The sequence below is a fragment of the Vidua chalybeata genome, chromosome Z, assembly GCF_026979565.1.
Source record: "Vidua chalybeata isolate OUT-0048 chromosome Z, bVidCha1 merged haplotype, whole genome shotgun sequence".
Classification (NCBI taxonomy): domain Eukaryota; kingdom Metazoa; phylum Chordata; class Aves; order Passeriformes; family Viduidae; genus Vidua; species Vidua chalybeata.
This window is the reverse complement of record NC_071570.1, coordinates 70,415,562-70,430,370: the sequence shown is the minus strand read 5'-3', so window position 1 is coordinate 70,430,370 and position 14,809 is coordinate 70,415,562. Positions and strand designations below refer to the sequence as shown.

At 35.4% G+C, this 14,809-nt stretch overlaps 1 protein-coding gene across 3 annotated transcripts in view; it reads left to right on the top strand.

The window, feature by feature from the left end:
• The window catches only part of FBXL17 (F-box and leucine rich repeat protein 17), a 289,124-nt gene that overhangs the window by 82,748 nt on the left and 191,567 nt on the right, over positions 1-14,809 (top strand). For all 3 annotated transcript variants that reach the window (XM_053931275.1, XM_053931276.1, XM_053931277.1), the window contains exon 5: positions 13,728-13,835. In XM_053931275.1, coding sequence (XP_053787250.1) covers positions 13,728-13,835 — 108 coding nt within the window. The remainder of the gene's footprint in view (positions 1-13,727; positions 13,836-14,809) is intronic.

The window sequence follows — 14,809 nt, the reverse complement described above, 5'->3', positions numbered from 1 at the left end:
GTAGTCAATCACAGTAGTGAATGTGGAAGATTACCATTTTAATGACTAATTTTCCTGCAACTTTTCATTGTCGTCCGGTCCCATTCATGTAATAATTCTCACAGGATGTAACATGTTTACTTCCTACCATAAAATTTTATGTAGAACTTAAATTTGTAAATGTAGGGACAAGACTTCAAAGCTGCTGTGAAGAGAATCTTGATGTCCAGTCCATTCCAATAATGCCTGTGCTGAATAGCCTGAATGTCCACTGGCTGCAGTGCTGACTAGATCAGAAAGCATGTAAACAATTACATTTCATACAAGTGTAAACCAGAGAAATATATTAAATCACATCCTCTTCCTATCTGTCTTTTCATCATGTTTGATGCATTTCAGGTTTTTAACTAATTCATGCCTTAAAGCTGATTCTGCATCAGATTGATAGAATATGTCTGTTTCCTGCTTGATCAGACTAATGTAACAGAGGTTTATTTTAAATTAAATTACTGGTAATGCATGCAGTTCACTAAGTAAAAAAAAAAAACTCTGAAGAAAAAAACCTCTTTGTATGGTTTCTTATTATCAAGAATTTCTGTTTTGTGAAGATCATACATAAATCAAAACCATTTCCACTTCTGTGCAATATTTCTCATTTTCACTGATAGTACAGTGATTACACTTCCCAAGAGCATCTGAAATTGTGATTCTTTTGAAAGGTGTTTAAAAAAAAAATCTCCTCCAGTTAGAATTTGAACTCCAACTTTTATCTGTTTTGTGTGCTAGAATAGTATGGAATATTACATATTTTTCATTAATGATATGTGAAGACTTCTAGTACTTGCAACAAAATGAATAAACATGGATACTTAATACGTAATAGCTTGTCTGTTAGCCAGTAATAAGGGTATAATACCATGTCCATTAACCTATATTGTAAGAAATCTTTTTTCCTGCACTTTTTTTCTTTTTAGAACGACTTTTCATAGAATGTAATTTTGTTTTAACAGCTTACAATATCAAAAGGAAAACTGTGGGACTGGTTAAATTTGCTAAATTCTCTGTTGTCCCTAAGAGACAGATTGATATAATGCCAGTAACAGTATTTGTATCTGAAATTTGAGTGACATTCTGTGTTTTGTTTTCTCATTTGTTTTAAAAATAATGGCTCATATTAAATAATGTGTGCTACCCAGGAAGACTAATATGTAAAGGTTTTTGAGCAAGATATAACTATTTTAAAAACCTCTTGTGGTATCCCAGTGAATGGGTGGGTCCATTAAATGATTTGTATTTTTGTGAGCTATAAAATGCTGGTTTTTAGATATTATTTTGATTAATGTAGTATTTTTCAGTAGTTATTGAAGTATAAGAAACTTTATACTTATGATATGATTTTCTTAGACCTATGCAGTTGTAGTCATAGTTCTTCTTTCTCATGTTAACTTCTATTTATTGCAATATGCAGGAAATTACCTTGTTTTATTTCTTCTGCTGTTTCCTGTGTGACATGAGAGACCTGTTGGTGATTAAAAAGCTTCTTAATCCTGTGCTTCAATTTGAAGAGCATAAACAATTTAAGACTTTTTTTCCTTCCCCCTGCCTTTACATATGTATGTTTCTTATGATTTGTGACCATATGATTCAACAAGAGCCCACATAATCAGAACTGAACAGTTCCCTCTATGAAATTCGTATTGGTGCATGGGGCAGACAGAATTTTTACCTGTGGCCTGTAGTGGAAAATTTGGGGAAATCTTGTCCTTCTATGCTTGTAAAAGAGGAAGAGGAGATGAATCTGTAAACTGTGGGATGCCATAGGATGGAGATATCTAGAGGCTGGATTGTAAGAAAGCTTTTTGGTATTTTTGCCAACTTTCAGTTTCTGCATTATCAATCTAGATAACTGCTGGTGGCAAACTTAGGTAAATATTGCAGCTGATTATATCAGCTTTATGATGTCATACTGTATTTCCATTGTGTATAGCTAGTGTGTAGTTTCTAGTGTGAAACCTGAAAAATAAAACATGGTTAGTTGTTTGAAAAACAGATGCAATTGTGAAGATATCTTCACTATGGGTTGTGATATAGACTGAACCGTGTATACATTACTTTACATGAACTGCATGTATATATTTCCTTGTTTTTTTCAACTGCTACAAGAGTTCATCACTCATTATAATTACATTGTATCCATAAAACTCCCAAGAAGAGATTTGAACAAGATTTCGTAACTCTGTAGTTCTACTAAATGTTGTAAGTGTCTTAACTTTACAAGAGAAAATGGTTACATTGTTTTAAAATAACCAACTGATGGCCTTCTATGTTGAAGTGACTACACCATTGGACAGGGGAGGGGTTACAGATGTCATTTATTTGGACTTCTGTAAAGACTTTGACACAATTCCCCTACAACATCCTTTTCTGTTCAAATTTCAGAGAGATGGATTTGATGAGTGGGCTGTTAAATGGGTAAGGAACTGGCTGAATGTCTCATCCAGAGGGTAGTGATAAATGGCTCAGAGTCCTAATGGGCATCTCTGACAAGAGATGTCCCCCGGTGGACCAGTGTTATTTAATACCTTCATTAGTGACACAGGTGAAGGGATTCAATGCACACTCAGCAAGTTCTCAGGTGACACCAAGCTGAGTGGTGCAGTTGACACTCCCAAGGGACAGGCTGGCAGCCAGAAGGATCGGGACAAGCTGGAGCAGTTGCCCATGGGACTCTCATGAGGTGTAACAAGGCCAAGTGCTGGTGCTGCACCTGGGTCAGGGCAATCCCTGGTGCCAGCCCAGGCTGGGGATGAACAGATCGAGAGCAGCCCTGCCCAGAAGGACTTGGGGGTGCTGTGGGTGAGAGCTGGGCATGAGCCAGCCATGGGCACTCCCAGCCCAGAGAGCCAAGGGTGTCCTGGCTGCACCCAGAGCCCTGTAGGCAGCAGGGGAGGGAGAGGATTCTGCCCCTCTGCTCCGCTCTGGTGAGACCCCACCTGCAGGGCTGCCTCCAGCTCTGGGGTCCCAGCACAGGAAGGACATGGAGCTGTTGGAGAGAGTCCAGAGGAGGCACCAAGGTGATCAGAGGGATGGAGCACCTATCCTGTGACAAAAGGCTGAGAGAATGGAGATGGTTTGGCCTAGTGAAGAGAAGGCTTTGGGGTGCCCTAATTTGTTGTATGCAGGGTTGGTTCAGTTAGGGATTTTAATAAATGTTAGTTAGTCAGTTCTCTGTACCCCCATTTTCCCCTCACAATGGTCTGCTCCAAGTTGTCTACCACAGGAGCTTTTACATGTACATCTTGTTGCCACTCCCTGATTCTTCCTGAAAGTTCTGTGCCAGTCACCCCATCCTTGCAATCCTATTTGTCCCAGAACCCTGTACCCACCTCTGTTATGTTCCCATAGGTTGCCATGGTCCACGTCACTCCCCTGTTGTCTGTCCCATTGGGTGAGGGGGATTTCCGCCCCTGTCCGCCCACCCCCTATTTAACCCAGTGCTTTCATTGTCCATTCACCATTTTGCCCTCACGCAGAACCTGGGAAGAACCACTCCAGCCACCGCAGCGGCCACGCGGGAAATAAACGTTCTCAGCCAGGCAGGACAAGGTGTGCCTTCTCTTGTCCCTTTGCCTCCTCTCAGCGCACGGCTACGGAAGCTGCATTACCCACGTCGGAGTGCTCAGCCCTAGAGCCTCCGTGCATGCAGCAGCTTCGGTCTCACCAAAAGGCAGCGCCTAGCTGGGCAACCCAGCTGCCCGAGACCGGAGCGAGAAGAACAAAAGCCACAAGGGGCGTCCAACGCTGGGGCCAAAGCCACACTAATTGTGGCCTTCAAGTACTGAACAGAGCTCACAAGAAAGATGGAGAGAGACTGTTCACAAGAGCATAGTGTGACTGGGCAAAAGGCAAGGAACTCAAACTTGAGTGTGGGTTTAGATCAGATACTAAGAAGAAATTCTTGACTGTGAGGGTGGTGAGTCACTGGCAACAGCTGGCCAGAGAAGTTGTGGATGTTCCATCCCTGGAAGTGTTCAGGGTCAGGTTGCTTGGGATACATTGCAGCCTGGTCTAGGACAGGGTGTCCTCGCTGTCGGCGAGAGAGTTGTAGGTAATCTTAGAGATCCCTTCCAACCCAAACCATTTTATGATAAGAGTATGTTTTCAGTCATATTTAGCAACTCTTAAAATAAACATTTGATGTCATGGCATCAAACCTGTTTTTACTCTTAAAATATATGGAGGTTTTGTAGACTTAAGTAAGTACCAGGTATTTGCTGTCTGTGTGTGTGTGTGTTAGCCTCAGGTTACAGTGGCTCTGGTACCACTGTCATATTAATATATATTAATGTTATGTAGATGTCACAAACTTGTATTATTCAATGAATTGCATACTAGGAATATGATATGTTGAGTGGATGAAGGGGTCTGGTTATAGGTACATCACTTTCTATTAGTGTTTTGGCTTGCTTCACTTTTTTTATCACTTTCTTTAACACTTTGTTTCACGGAAGAAACTTAGACCTAGTGAAGAATGTGAGAAATATTTATCCCTGTAGCATACCACACCACAGTGATGCATATAATTATTTTGGGTAAAGAGGGAGTTACAGTACTTCATACTGTTCTGTTTCTTTGTAATAAACAAAAGCTTTAATATGTGAGAATCTGTCAGAAGCAATTGTTTTTGATTTGGTATTGTATGATAGCAGTGGGAGTGTTGTCAAAGTTGGTATTTAAGTTTTTCACATGAAATAAAAACACTACGAGAATGATAGATTAGTTTTACCTATGAGAGGGATGTGATGACAAAACAAACTTATGCTACAGAGGTGATTGTGATTGCTACAGAGGCAATTTAATGAAAGGGACATGGATTTTTCATATTCTTGACTAGGGAAATTAAAAAAAAAAAAAAAAATTAAGTATGTAGGAGGCCTTTCGAAGGTCATCAGAGTAACCTTTAGAAGGTCATCAGGCAAATGAAATATGTTTTTATTTGTGAATGCTCCTGGAGTTAATCGAGAGGATGTAGACATAATAGTATTTAATAGTTTTCATGACCAGGACCTCCACTATTTGTGAATATCAACCATGATCTTGTGAGGCCATTTTAGAAGGGAAACAGTATAAGCATAAAACACTTGTTACATGAATCTGTACTGTAAAATAAACTTCCAGCCCCCTTTAAAAACCTTGAAGTTGTGGTAAACAGATATGTTTGCCTGAGTAAATAAATTTAATGGGAATGTATAAGATCAAATTGCACAGAGAAAGTGAAAATAAGAGTTACTTGCTTTTAAATATATTTTGGTAATGTTAGGGTGAACAGAAAAGCTGTTGAATAAACTGGGGTTTTGTGAGGTTTTTTTTTACTCAAAATACGGAATAGGAAATATGCCTCTTTAGCTCTGGAGGTATTAAAAGTGAAGATAATGCAAAGTCATCTTTTGTCCCAGAGAGAATGAATATTTTATTCATACACTTCTTACACAAGGAGGAAATACTAAGTTGCTAGACCACTGAACCATGGACCTATTTTGTGGTCACATGGAAATTTTTTCTTCCTTTGTATTCAGAATGGTACTAAATAAAAATATACATATTTCTTAGCATGTGGACACATTAGTCTTTTTGATTGAGTGTTGTGAAAGCAAAGGGGAATATTATTTTTAATTTTTAGAAATTATCGTGCATTCTTCTGCTTAAAAAATATGCTGAGAAACATTCTTTTTTCCTATAACCATTTGTAAATATACAGTATTCCTGGTGTGTGACCCTTGTTACAAAATTTTAAATGCAGTGGTACTCTCTTTTTTATTTTAATTTTTTAATTTTAATTTTCTTGACATTTTGTAGTCTACCAGGTTATGATACGTGCTGTTTGGTGAAAGATGTTTAGTTTTGGAAGCAGCATTTTCTAAGTCCAGAGTAAACATATTTTGATAATAAATTTTCTCTTTTGGGAGGAGGGCAGTATTTTATTAAATGAAGAATTGCTATTACAATTTTATTTGCATTTTTCAACAAATAAATTAGGGTGTGCTGATAGTCTTGTTTAATACAAATGCATGTAAACTGTACTTAATAGAATTGTGAGATAATGGGAATCATAGTTAATTTATATTGAGAATTTAGATTTATTTTCTAACCCAGATATTTAAACCAGTTTGATGATAGTGGTTGTCTACAGTTATTTAGTATTTCAAACTGTATATGTTCCAAGGGTGTTGTTTTGTTTATATAATATAATTTGCAGGATAAAGTAGACCAGAAAAGAACAAGTCATCTTTTGATGCCTAGAATCATCAGTAACAAAAGGAAAATAAGATTAAAAAGTGATACTCTGTGCCACAGAAATGGAAGGAATATTTTGTGTGGCCTTTAACAGAGGTATGTAGAGTTCTGTATCTAAAAAATTGTGTTAGAGTAATTAGGGATGATTTGTATACCCTTTCACTATTACCAAGATAAAGCAGGAACACTGGTCTTGATAGCCAGTTGTTCAGTCCTCTTAAAAACCAGGGAGAAACTTTGTAAATCCACATGTATTCTAAAAGGGTACCTTATAAAATTATGATTCCCCTGAGTATTGAATTGAGTATACTGCAAAATTTTGGGGTTGTTTTCATACTTATGGTGTTTTAAAGTAGTTGATGCTACTATTACGTAGGTGATGAGGCCACCTGGTAAATGTAATGTAAAATGATCCTTTTAATTCTTCAACGCTTACACTCAAGTCTGTCTTCTCCTCTTGTGTCATTGTGTCATGGGCAGATTAGTGATACTAACTCCTGGAGTGATGCATAACGATGAGAGTAAGGACAGCAGTTCCATTCTCTTCACTCTTCCCCTCCCCTCAAATGTGAAGCTGGGGTAGTGAATTTTTACAAAATGCCTCAGAGTGAGTATATATTCTCATGAGGTCTGAGGTAGCAGGGGTGCACAGGACATCTAAATTTAAGTTTATCTTAAAATACTTACAAAGAAATTTTGTTTTTAACTTGTTTGTAAAAAATCACTTATGTTGATGAATTAATGAATCCCTTTCAGTTAATAATGGAACATGTTTTGCAGCCATTAGTAAGGAGCATTTTATTTTATGAAAGACTACACATTTGTTTTGTAAAAAGATCTTTTTGTAATGAAAAGGAACCACTCAAAGTTATAGACCGGGATTGTGAAAAGATTGAGGATCTAACAGAATCATTAAAAGTATATCTTAAAAAATGGTCATCATTTCCTTTTCAGTTTATTTCCTTCAAAGATGCAGGAATTGAAATACTTATATTTTGCTTTTGAGTGCTCATAGAAATTGGTAGTACTACTGGTACTTAAAGCTCGAAGTTACTGAATTTCTGTTTTGATTAAGCAAGTTGTTGAATTTACTGAAGGTGAAGAAATACTTTCAGGCAGTTAGTCAAGATGAGCCTTGCCTTCTACTGTTCACTAATGAAATTTGGATGTCCTAAGAATTTGAGCGTGATGACAGATTATCTATGCCTTATTTTTGTCAGTGTTCTGTAATTGCAATATGGGGTCATGAATTAAATGCATGTTTGCCAATAATAATTACTTTGTCACAGCTTTTATGACAAATATAACTTAAGTTGATGCTTGTGGACAGCAGGCAGCATATCAGGCCTGTTGAACAGGAAAAGTCCTTTCTAGTTTAAGTTTTAAATAAATCTTTTGAACATAACCTTCATTTTGCACAATTTCTGCCTTTTGTTTTCTGAGGGAGGTATGGCAAAAGAGCCCTATATTTGTATATAGCAGTTTTTATTTGTGTGTATTTTTAAGATAAGTTTGTGCTGAATTACCATTAATTTAAAATCACTTTGGTTTATCTTTATGGTCAATCTAATAGTATAATGTATTCCTAAGAATTTATATTATTAAAATACTGTTAGGAACTGATGCTATTGAGTGCCCTGGTTTGTTTGGTGGAACCTTAGGACTAAATCTGTAAGTAAATACTTTGAGTATTGCAGCTTCCGGCAGAAAGTAATTTAAAAATGAAATTGAATTTTTACTTTAATTTAAATGTGGTTAAATTATAACAGAATTTACTTGTAATTTCCTACTCACAGGACTAGGGAGAGATGTATAATCTTAAAATTTTTAAAGTATATGCTTTAGTTTAACTGTGTAAAATTTAATACTATTCCACGGTAATATTTTGATCTTTCTTTTGACCCTAAAAAGTAGTTTTGAAAGTGTTAGTCAAAAGAGAGGCAAGGTAATCTTTCCCTTTATGGGAAAGAGGCATCATCCGATAATTTTATTACAGCGACAGTAAGGCAAATTTTAAGCTAACTAGGAAGTACCTGTGTAAGTGCACACATATTGTAAAGCATCTTCTCTCAAAACTGCTTCATTATTGTGTTTTGGTTTTTTTTAAGATACTCATGTAATGATATTTAATTTCTTACTTGCTGATGGAACTGTGGTAGTCTGACTGCCTTGGTTTACAGCATATATTTTTGTATATCAGCAATCTTTTTGCTTTGTATTTATTTTTTTGTCTGTATTGCATACTTGTGAATTTAATTGAATTCACCTGTGATCTCAATTAGTCCCTTGTAAATGCTTTTGCTCTGCGTGATTTACCTGCATTTTTTGAAATTAATATATTCTAGAAGTCTTGGTAAAAAAGTGTTAAACCAAAACTATACCATCATTTAGGCTAACTGCACACTTTCAGAGGAGACAGACCAGGGAAATGCACACTGAATATGTGAGACCTTAAACACTGTATTGGAGGGTGTAGCCACATGCTTCATACAGGGCAGGTTTCAGAGTGAGTGGCATGTGGGCCTCAATCTGTAGCAGAAAACAATGCATAGGGTAAGGCAAGGAAGTTTTAGGACTGAATTGGCAGATGAGCTTTTTGCAAACTTAATCTTTTCAAATATAAACCTGAATTTTAGTAAGCCCTCACTGACTCTTTCCTTCTTCCTTTGGTGCCCAAATAAAGCTTGCTTAAGCTGGTGTCTGATGAACATGGAGAAAAAATTTATGGAGTAAGGAATTGGGAGAAAAAGGGTTTCTTCTACCATTAGTATTGCCTTGTGTAATGAATACTTAGCTTCATGACTCTTCTATATTTACGTGACAGCATATTTTTACTCTAGCACAGTTTATTCTTCTGAGGAATATTTTTGCAACTTTTATTTATGTATATTGCATGGAAAAATTACATATTAAGATCTACTTGCAGACAGTCCAGTGCACTTGTTAAATAAGAGAACATGGTATTCGTTCTGTGCTAGTTGTTTTTTATATTCCTATCTATTTTTTCAGTTACTTCTGTTTGAGCTTCTGTAGGTGTTCATTTATTGTGAGGCTTTTTAGTTGGAATTTGAGTGGCTTTTATTGTTGCACCTCAGTCTTTCCTTTTGAATTATCATCTCTGCTTTTTCTTTTTTGTACTTTCATTTGTTGAATAGAATGTAAAATAAACTAATACTTAAAAAATCTAACTCAGAGTAGTCAAAATACTGAATTTATGTAGAACAATGCAGAACTGGAATTTGTATATAATAGGCTGCAATACATAAAAAGAAAATTATTTAATCATATCTCACTTACCATAGATCTTTTTGATAGGAGGAAAATCTGTGCCATTAGTTCCAGACCAGCGTATTTCCCATTCACAATGCTTTAGTGCATAACTTATAAATCTGTCCTCATCATCTTATATTACTTTTTCAAAGCAAGTCTAACATGAAGCAAGACACGATGAATGAAAGTCAGTGAAGGTCGACTAGACAATCCAATTACTAAAGATTCTTGGAAGAACAGTACTGTAATCTATAATAGAATTGTGTGTGAATTTCTGTCTCTGTTGACAAGGGTCATTTCTGTAGAACTGCATTTTTTTTATGGTAATCTAGTTTTAGATTATGTTAGTCTAATCTGTTTGTATAATACATCATAATGTCAGTTGTTTAAAAATTTGTTAGTTCACAGAAGCCATACTTACAATACATATTTTATGTACCTGTTCTGTCTCCTGAGTAGTGAAGATTTAATGTACAGCTACACATTGCATAACAAAGAGGCAGTGTTAAGGTGCATAATCATTGCATACACATCACTGCTAATTTTCCATACTTTTCATCACTCACTTATTTTTCTGTCTTTCTACTGAATAGACCATCTCTTGCTGGTGTAAAACATATTCATAAGGTGAAAGAGGTTACTATTTCTGGCATCTATGTCTGATAGAAATAGTGACCCAGGCTGCATGTTGGAATTAGTACAGAAGTTTAAGTCTGTATAGAAACCATTGGTGCTGGGTACTGCAGATGATGAAGAAGAAGAAATCCTAGTTAAGCAGAAGAATAGATGTTTCCAGTCTTAGAACCATCCTTGAACTTCAACTTTGTTGCTTCTGTATCACAGAATTGCAGAATAAGTTAGGTTGGAAAAACTTCTGGGGTAACTTAAGTCCAAGCTTTGACCAAACATTTTGTCAATCAGCACTGAGTGCCATGTCCAGTCTTCCTTTAAACACCTTAAAGGACAGGGACTCCACCATCTCCCTGGGAAGCCCATCTCAATGTCTGATCATCATTTCAGATATGGCTGAATTTTACCTACTTGTTTTTTCCTTGATACAAATAGGTCTAATGAAAAAAAAAAAAAAAAAACCAACCAAACCTATGCATACCAACATTGTATCACTATAGTTTTGAGCCACATATAAGTAAAGACTGATAGAATTTAGTTGTCTGTTGTTCTAAATGAAAACTAGGTAATTTTACTTGACTGTCATTTTACATATAAATTTAAAATAAATTCCAGGTCACAACATGTTCTTGTTTTCCCCAAACCCTGCAAAAAATGAAAAACAAAAAGGTGTAATATAAATTTTACCTTTTAACCTTTTAGCAGATGTTTAGATTACAGGTATTTTGATCTGGTATTTCCATGCATAGTCTATTACATTCATCTTAGGAGAAGCCATTTTAATGAAATTGCAAGTATGTGTGTATGTAAATATAGAAATACATATATGTATATTCTTTCCCAGCTAATACAATCATAGGAAAGTGGAGTCATATTTAAAGTGTTTAACCAAACAGAATATCAAGTGGTCTTCATTACAGGCTGTCTGAATGGGAAGCATGTTGTTAAAAAAAATCAATTGCTATAAATGACATAGGGTCAGAAAAAGTAGTAATGAATTCCTAGATACTGGTGTAACAAAGGCTGCTGAGAGGAAGGTACAGTTGATTAAAACAATTTTTAGAGTGTTTCCCAATAGAAGTTGAAGTAATCTTCTCCAGATAGTGGAGTTTTATTGTCTTACAGCACAAGACAGAAACACTGCTTTTTTATTTATAAGTCAAAATTTAAGAAGAAGTTGTTTGCAGTAGCAAAATATGTGTCTGAACTACCACAGTAATTGTAAAGCATAATCAGGTTATGTCACACTCCTTTTGACTGGAAAATGATGAGGCATACAGAGGTAATGAAGAATCTTTTTCTGATTAAAAAGATGATGCATGTCTAAAAAGCACTGAAAAGGTTCACTGCTAATTTGTAAACTATTTAGTATAAATGGTCATACTCTACTGTTATTAATTTTTATAAAACTATTTTTTCCACAGGATTTGTTTACATTACAGAAAATACTATAGTATGGAAAGAAGATATTTTAAGACATAGCAATTTTATTATTTGCATTCAAAATGTCATTTTTCAAAGTCTTCATGCACCTAAATGTTAGCCATAAGTAAGAAATTCGTAGATTGAAGTTTTAAGCTCTGTAATGATTTTGTTCATTATTAGGCATTTATGCTACTGATTTTTCATTACTACATTTTCTTGATAGGTAGGACAAAGCTGTCTGCAACAGAGAATTACACTTGAATCTTCTATAGGGAGGGTAGACTAAGATTGTAATAGAGTCCTTCTCTAAGATCATTAGCTGCATCAGAGGTTTTAATTTATTTTCTATAGGAGATACACTTTTTTTTTTCCAGCCCTGGTTTGGTTCTGGTAGCATCATAAGAACTGTAAATTTCTAAGCCTTTGACTTGTGATAGTATTTATCACAGGATTTTGGTGATCAATATCTCAAAAAATAATAGTTGATGTGGCTGTCCTTAACTGAGAGGAGTGTGCAAAAATAAAAATGCAAGGGTGTGTCAGATCAAATCAGAGAATAAATTTCTTACTATAGTGGTTTGCTTTTGTTCAAGCAGGCAGGCCTGAGACATGGGTCTCTGCAGTTACCCTATGACCACTACACAATTCGTTATTGAATCTGTTCAGCTGACACTTTTTCCTTTCCTTTTGGCCTGTTTTCAATTTAATCGGGTTCTAAATACACAATATGAAAAGGCTTCCTTTTACATATATTTGGCAGATGTGCAGCAGTAAAAATCTCTAGTTGCTGAGAAATTGTTGCTTTGTTAGAGACCTAGTGCGGGTTTCTCAATTTTCAGTAACCCCAAAGCCATACAGCTTTTATGAGGTAGTGGGCCTATAAACCCATATCTCTGGGTTATCTTGTCAAAAGTTGTTCTGCCAGAGTCCTCACCAAGGTCATCATATGCTGCCAGGGTGCAGGAATGTGACATCTTGGGCAAGTTGGAGCTCTGGGTGATGGTGATCCAAAGCACAGCAGGAATAGTGTTCCTATATGAATTCACCTGAGGCTCAGCTGTGTGCTACATATTTAAGAACTTTTTTTTTCTTTTCGATTCTATGGGAACAGGAAGACATCCATAGACATTCTGAATATTCTCAGCATTCAGGAGTTAGGATTCCAGACACAGTGAGGCATTCCTGAGCCATGTAGCTGGAAAATACAGGCTTTGTCCCACAGTCAGTATATGGTTTTTCATTACTGCCATTTGCACTGGGAATATATACTTCTCAGAGGGGGGAAAAAAAAAAAGAAACAAACCTTACTTGCTTAAAGGAAGGTGTATAGGTGTCGTAAGTGTACTTATGTAAGTATTACATTCTTCACGAAGTTCCTTCTGATAATTTAGTCTACTTAAAAAGCAATGTATTTATACCATAGATTGTGTTTTATAGTTATTAAATTTTACCAGACAAACTTAATTATATATGAAAAATAGTTGTATAAATAAATAAATCTCAATAATAAACTAGATAACATCTCCATTTGGCTGATAACTGACACAGTGGTATATTGCCATGAGATTACCTAGTCTCATGTAAGAAACAGATGTAATATTATTTTTCAGTTGAAATCTTCAGTTGCTGTATTTTAGTTAAAAAGAAATACAAGACAAGGCATATAAATTCAAGATAGCATACAATTCAAATTCTTTGCAAAGTCAATGATGGGTATAGCAGGAGTCTATGGGATGACAATAACTAATTTGTTATATTTTCATTTTTGTATATAATTTATGAAAATAATGGGTAGAATTGTCTCTTGGGCTATTTGCAAGTCATAAATAGGATGACAGTAAGATCTGAATTTGTGGATATCATCTCTTGCCTTGTGTTTCTTTTTTCTCTAACTCTGCCAGAAATATTTTTCTTCCTAATTTTCATGTATATATGTCTATGCATATCTATGCAAACTATGCAAACCCAATAATCCCTCTCAAACTCTTGAAACAAATAATAGTAGTGGTTATAATAGTACTAAAAGTCTAAATGAGCTGCTTGCCAATGTTACATAGAAATTTCTTAAGCTGTGTTAAGTATGTGCTTATATCACCTATTCAACTGTTACCTGTTTGTCTTTTCTGTAGGTGACAGATCAGTCAGTGAAAGCTTTTGCTGAACATTGCCCTGAGCTGCAGTATGTTGGTTTCATGGGCTGCTCTGTTACTTCAAAAGGAGTCATTCACCTTACCAATGTAAGTATCATAACTACTTTCTCATAGTTACTAGTGTTTTGGACTATGGCCATGTAATAGATATCAGCCACGATAAGATTACGTATATGATTAATAGCACTGACATGGACAGAAATATGATTGAGTGAACTCTGCATTATTTAGATTACACTTTATAAAAACACTTTACCAAAAATATATTTATGAGATTATACATTTTCTCACAAGTAACAGTGATGTTCAGGTCAAAGCTCTTTAAAATGTGAAATTGCAGCTGATTCCATCGCAAACAAAACAATATTCCATTTTAAAATGCAAAATTCTAATTGCAAGAGATTTAGACAGACCTCTAGTTGCAACAGTGTACCCCCACTGTACATACATTTTGACTATATTCATCTTCTTATTTGACATAGATAGTGCGACAGATACATTTTAATTTCTTCACTTTTTTCTTTTGCATAGAAGGAGTGAGTGATGTGTGGAAAAACTAACTTGAGTGAATCTGCAGAAAGTAATTTAAGTTTTCAGTAAAATGGATGACTTAAATGAGGTGGACAAACACCATCTAATTAAAATTTGTCACTGAAAGTAAATCCAGGGATCATGTAAATATGAAAATGGTTAAAGAGATCTTGAGGTAGGAAGTAGAGAGCATATTTAATGAAAATGGAGTGTGATTGGTGAAAGCAAAGGGTTTTTTGATGCAGCTGTGAAGGTCTCCTGTTGTTATATAGAACCATTCAGCATATCTGTAAATTACTTTCATAATTTTAGAGCTGCTTAGCTGAGGCTACAGAAAAATTGAAAACATTTTGGAACACATGCAAAAAGAAATAAGCCAGGGAAATTAATTTGTATAGTAAAGCTATAGGACCTCAAAGGATGCCATTTCGAAATAACTGCGTATTGAAGTGATGAGTAAAAGGTGTGCATGTCTGTTGGAGAAAGAAATGATACAAATATTTTAATATCCTATGAAAACTACCTATATA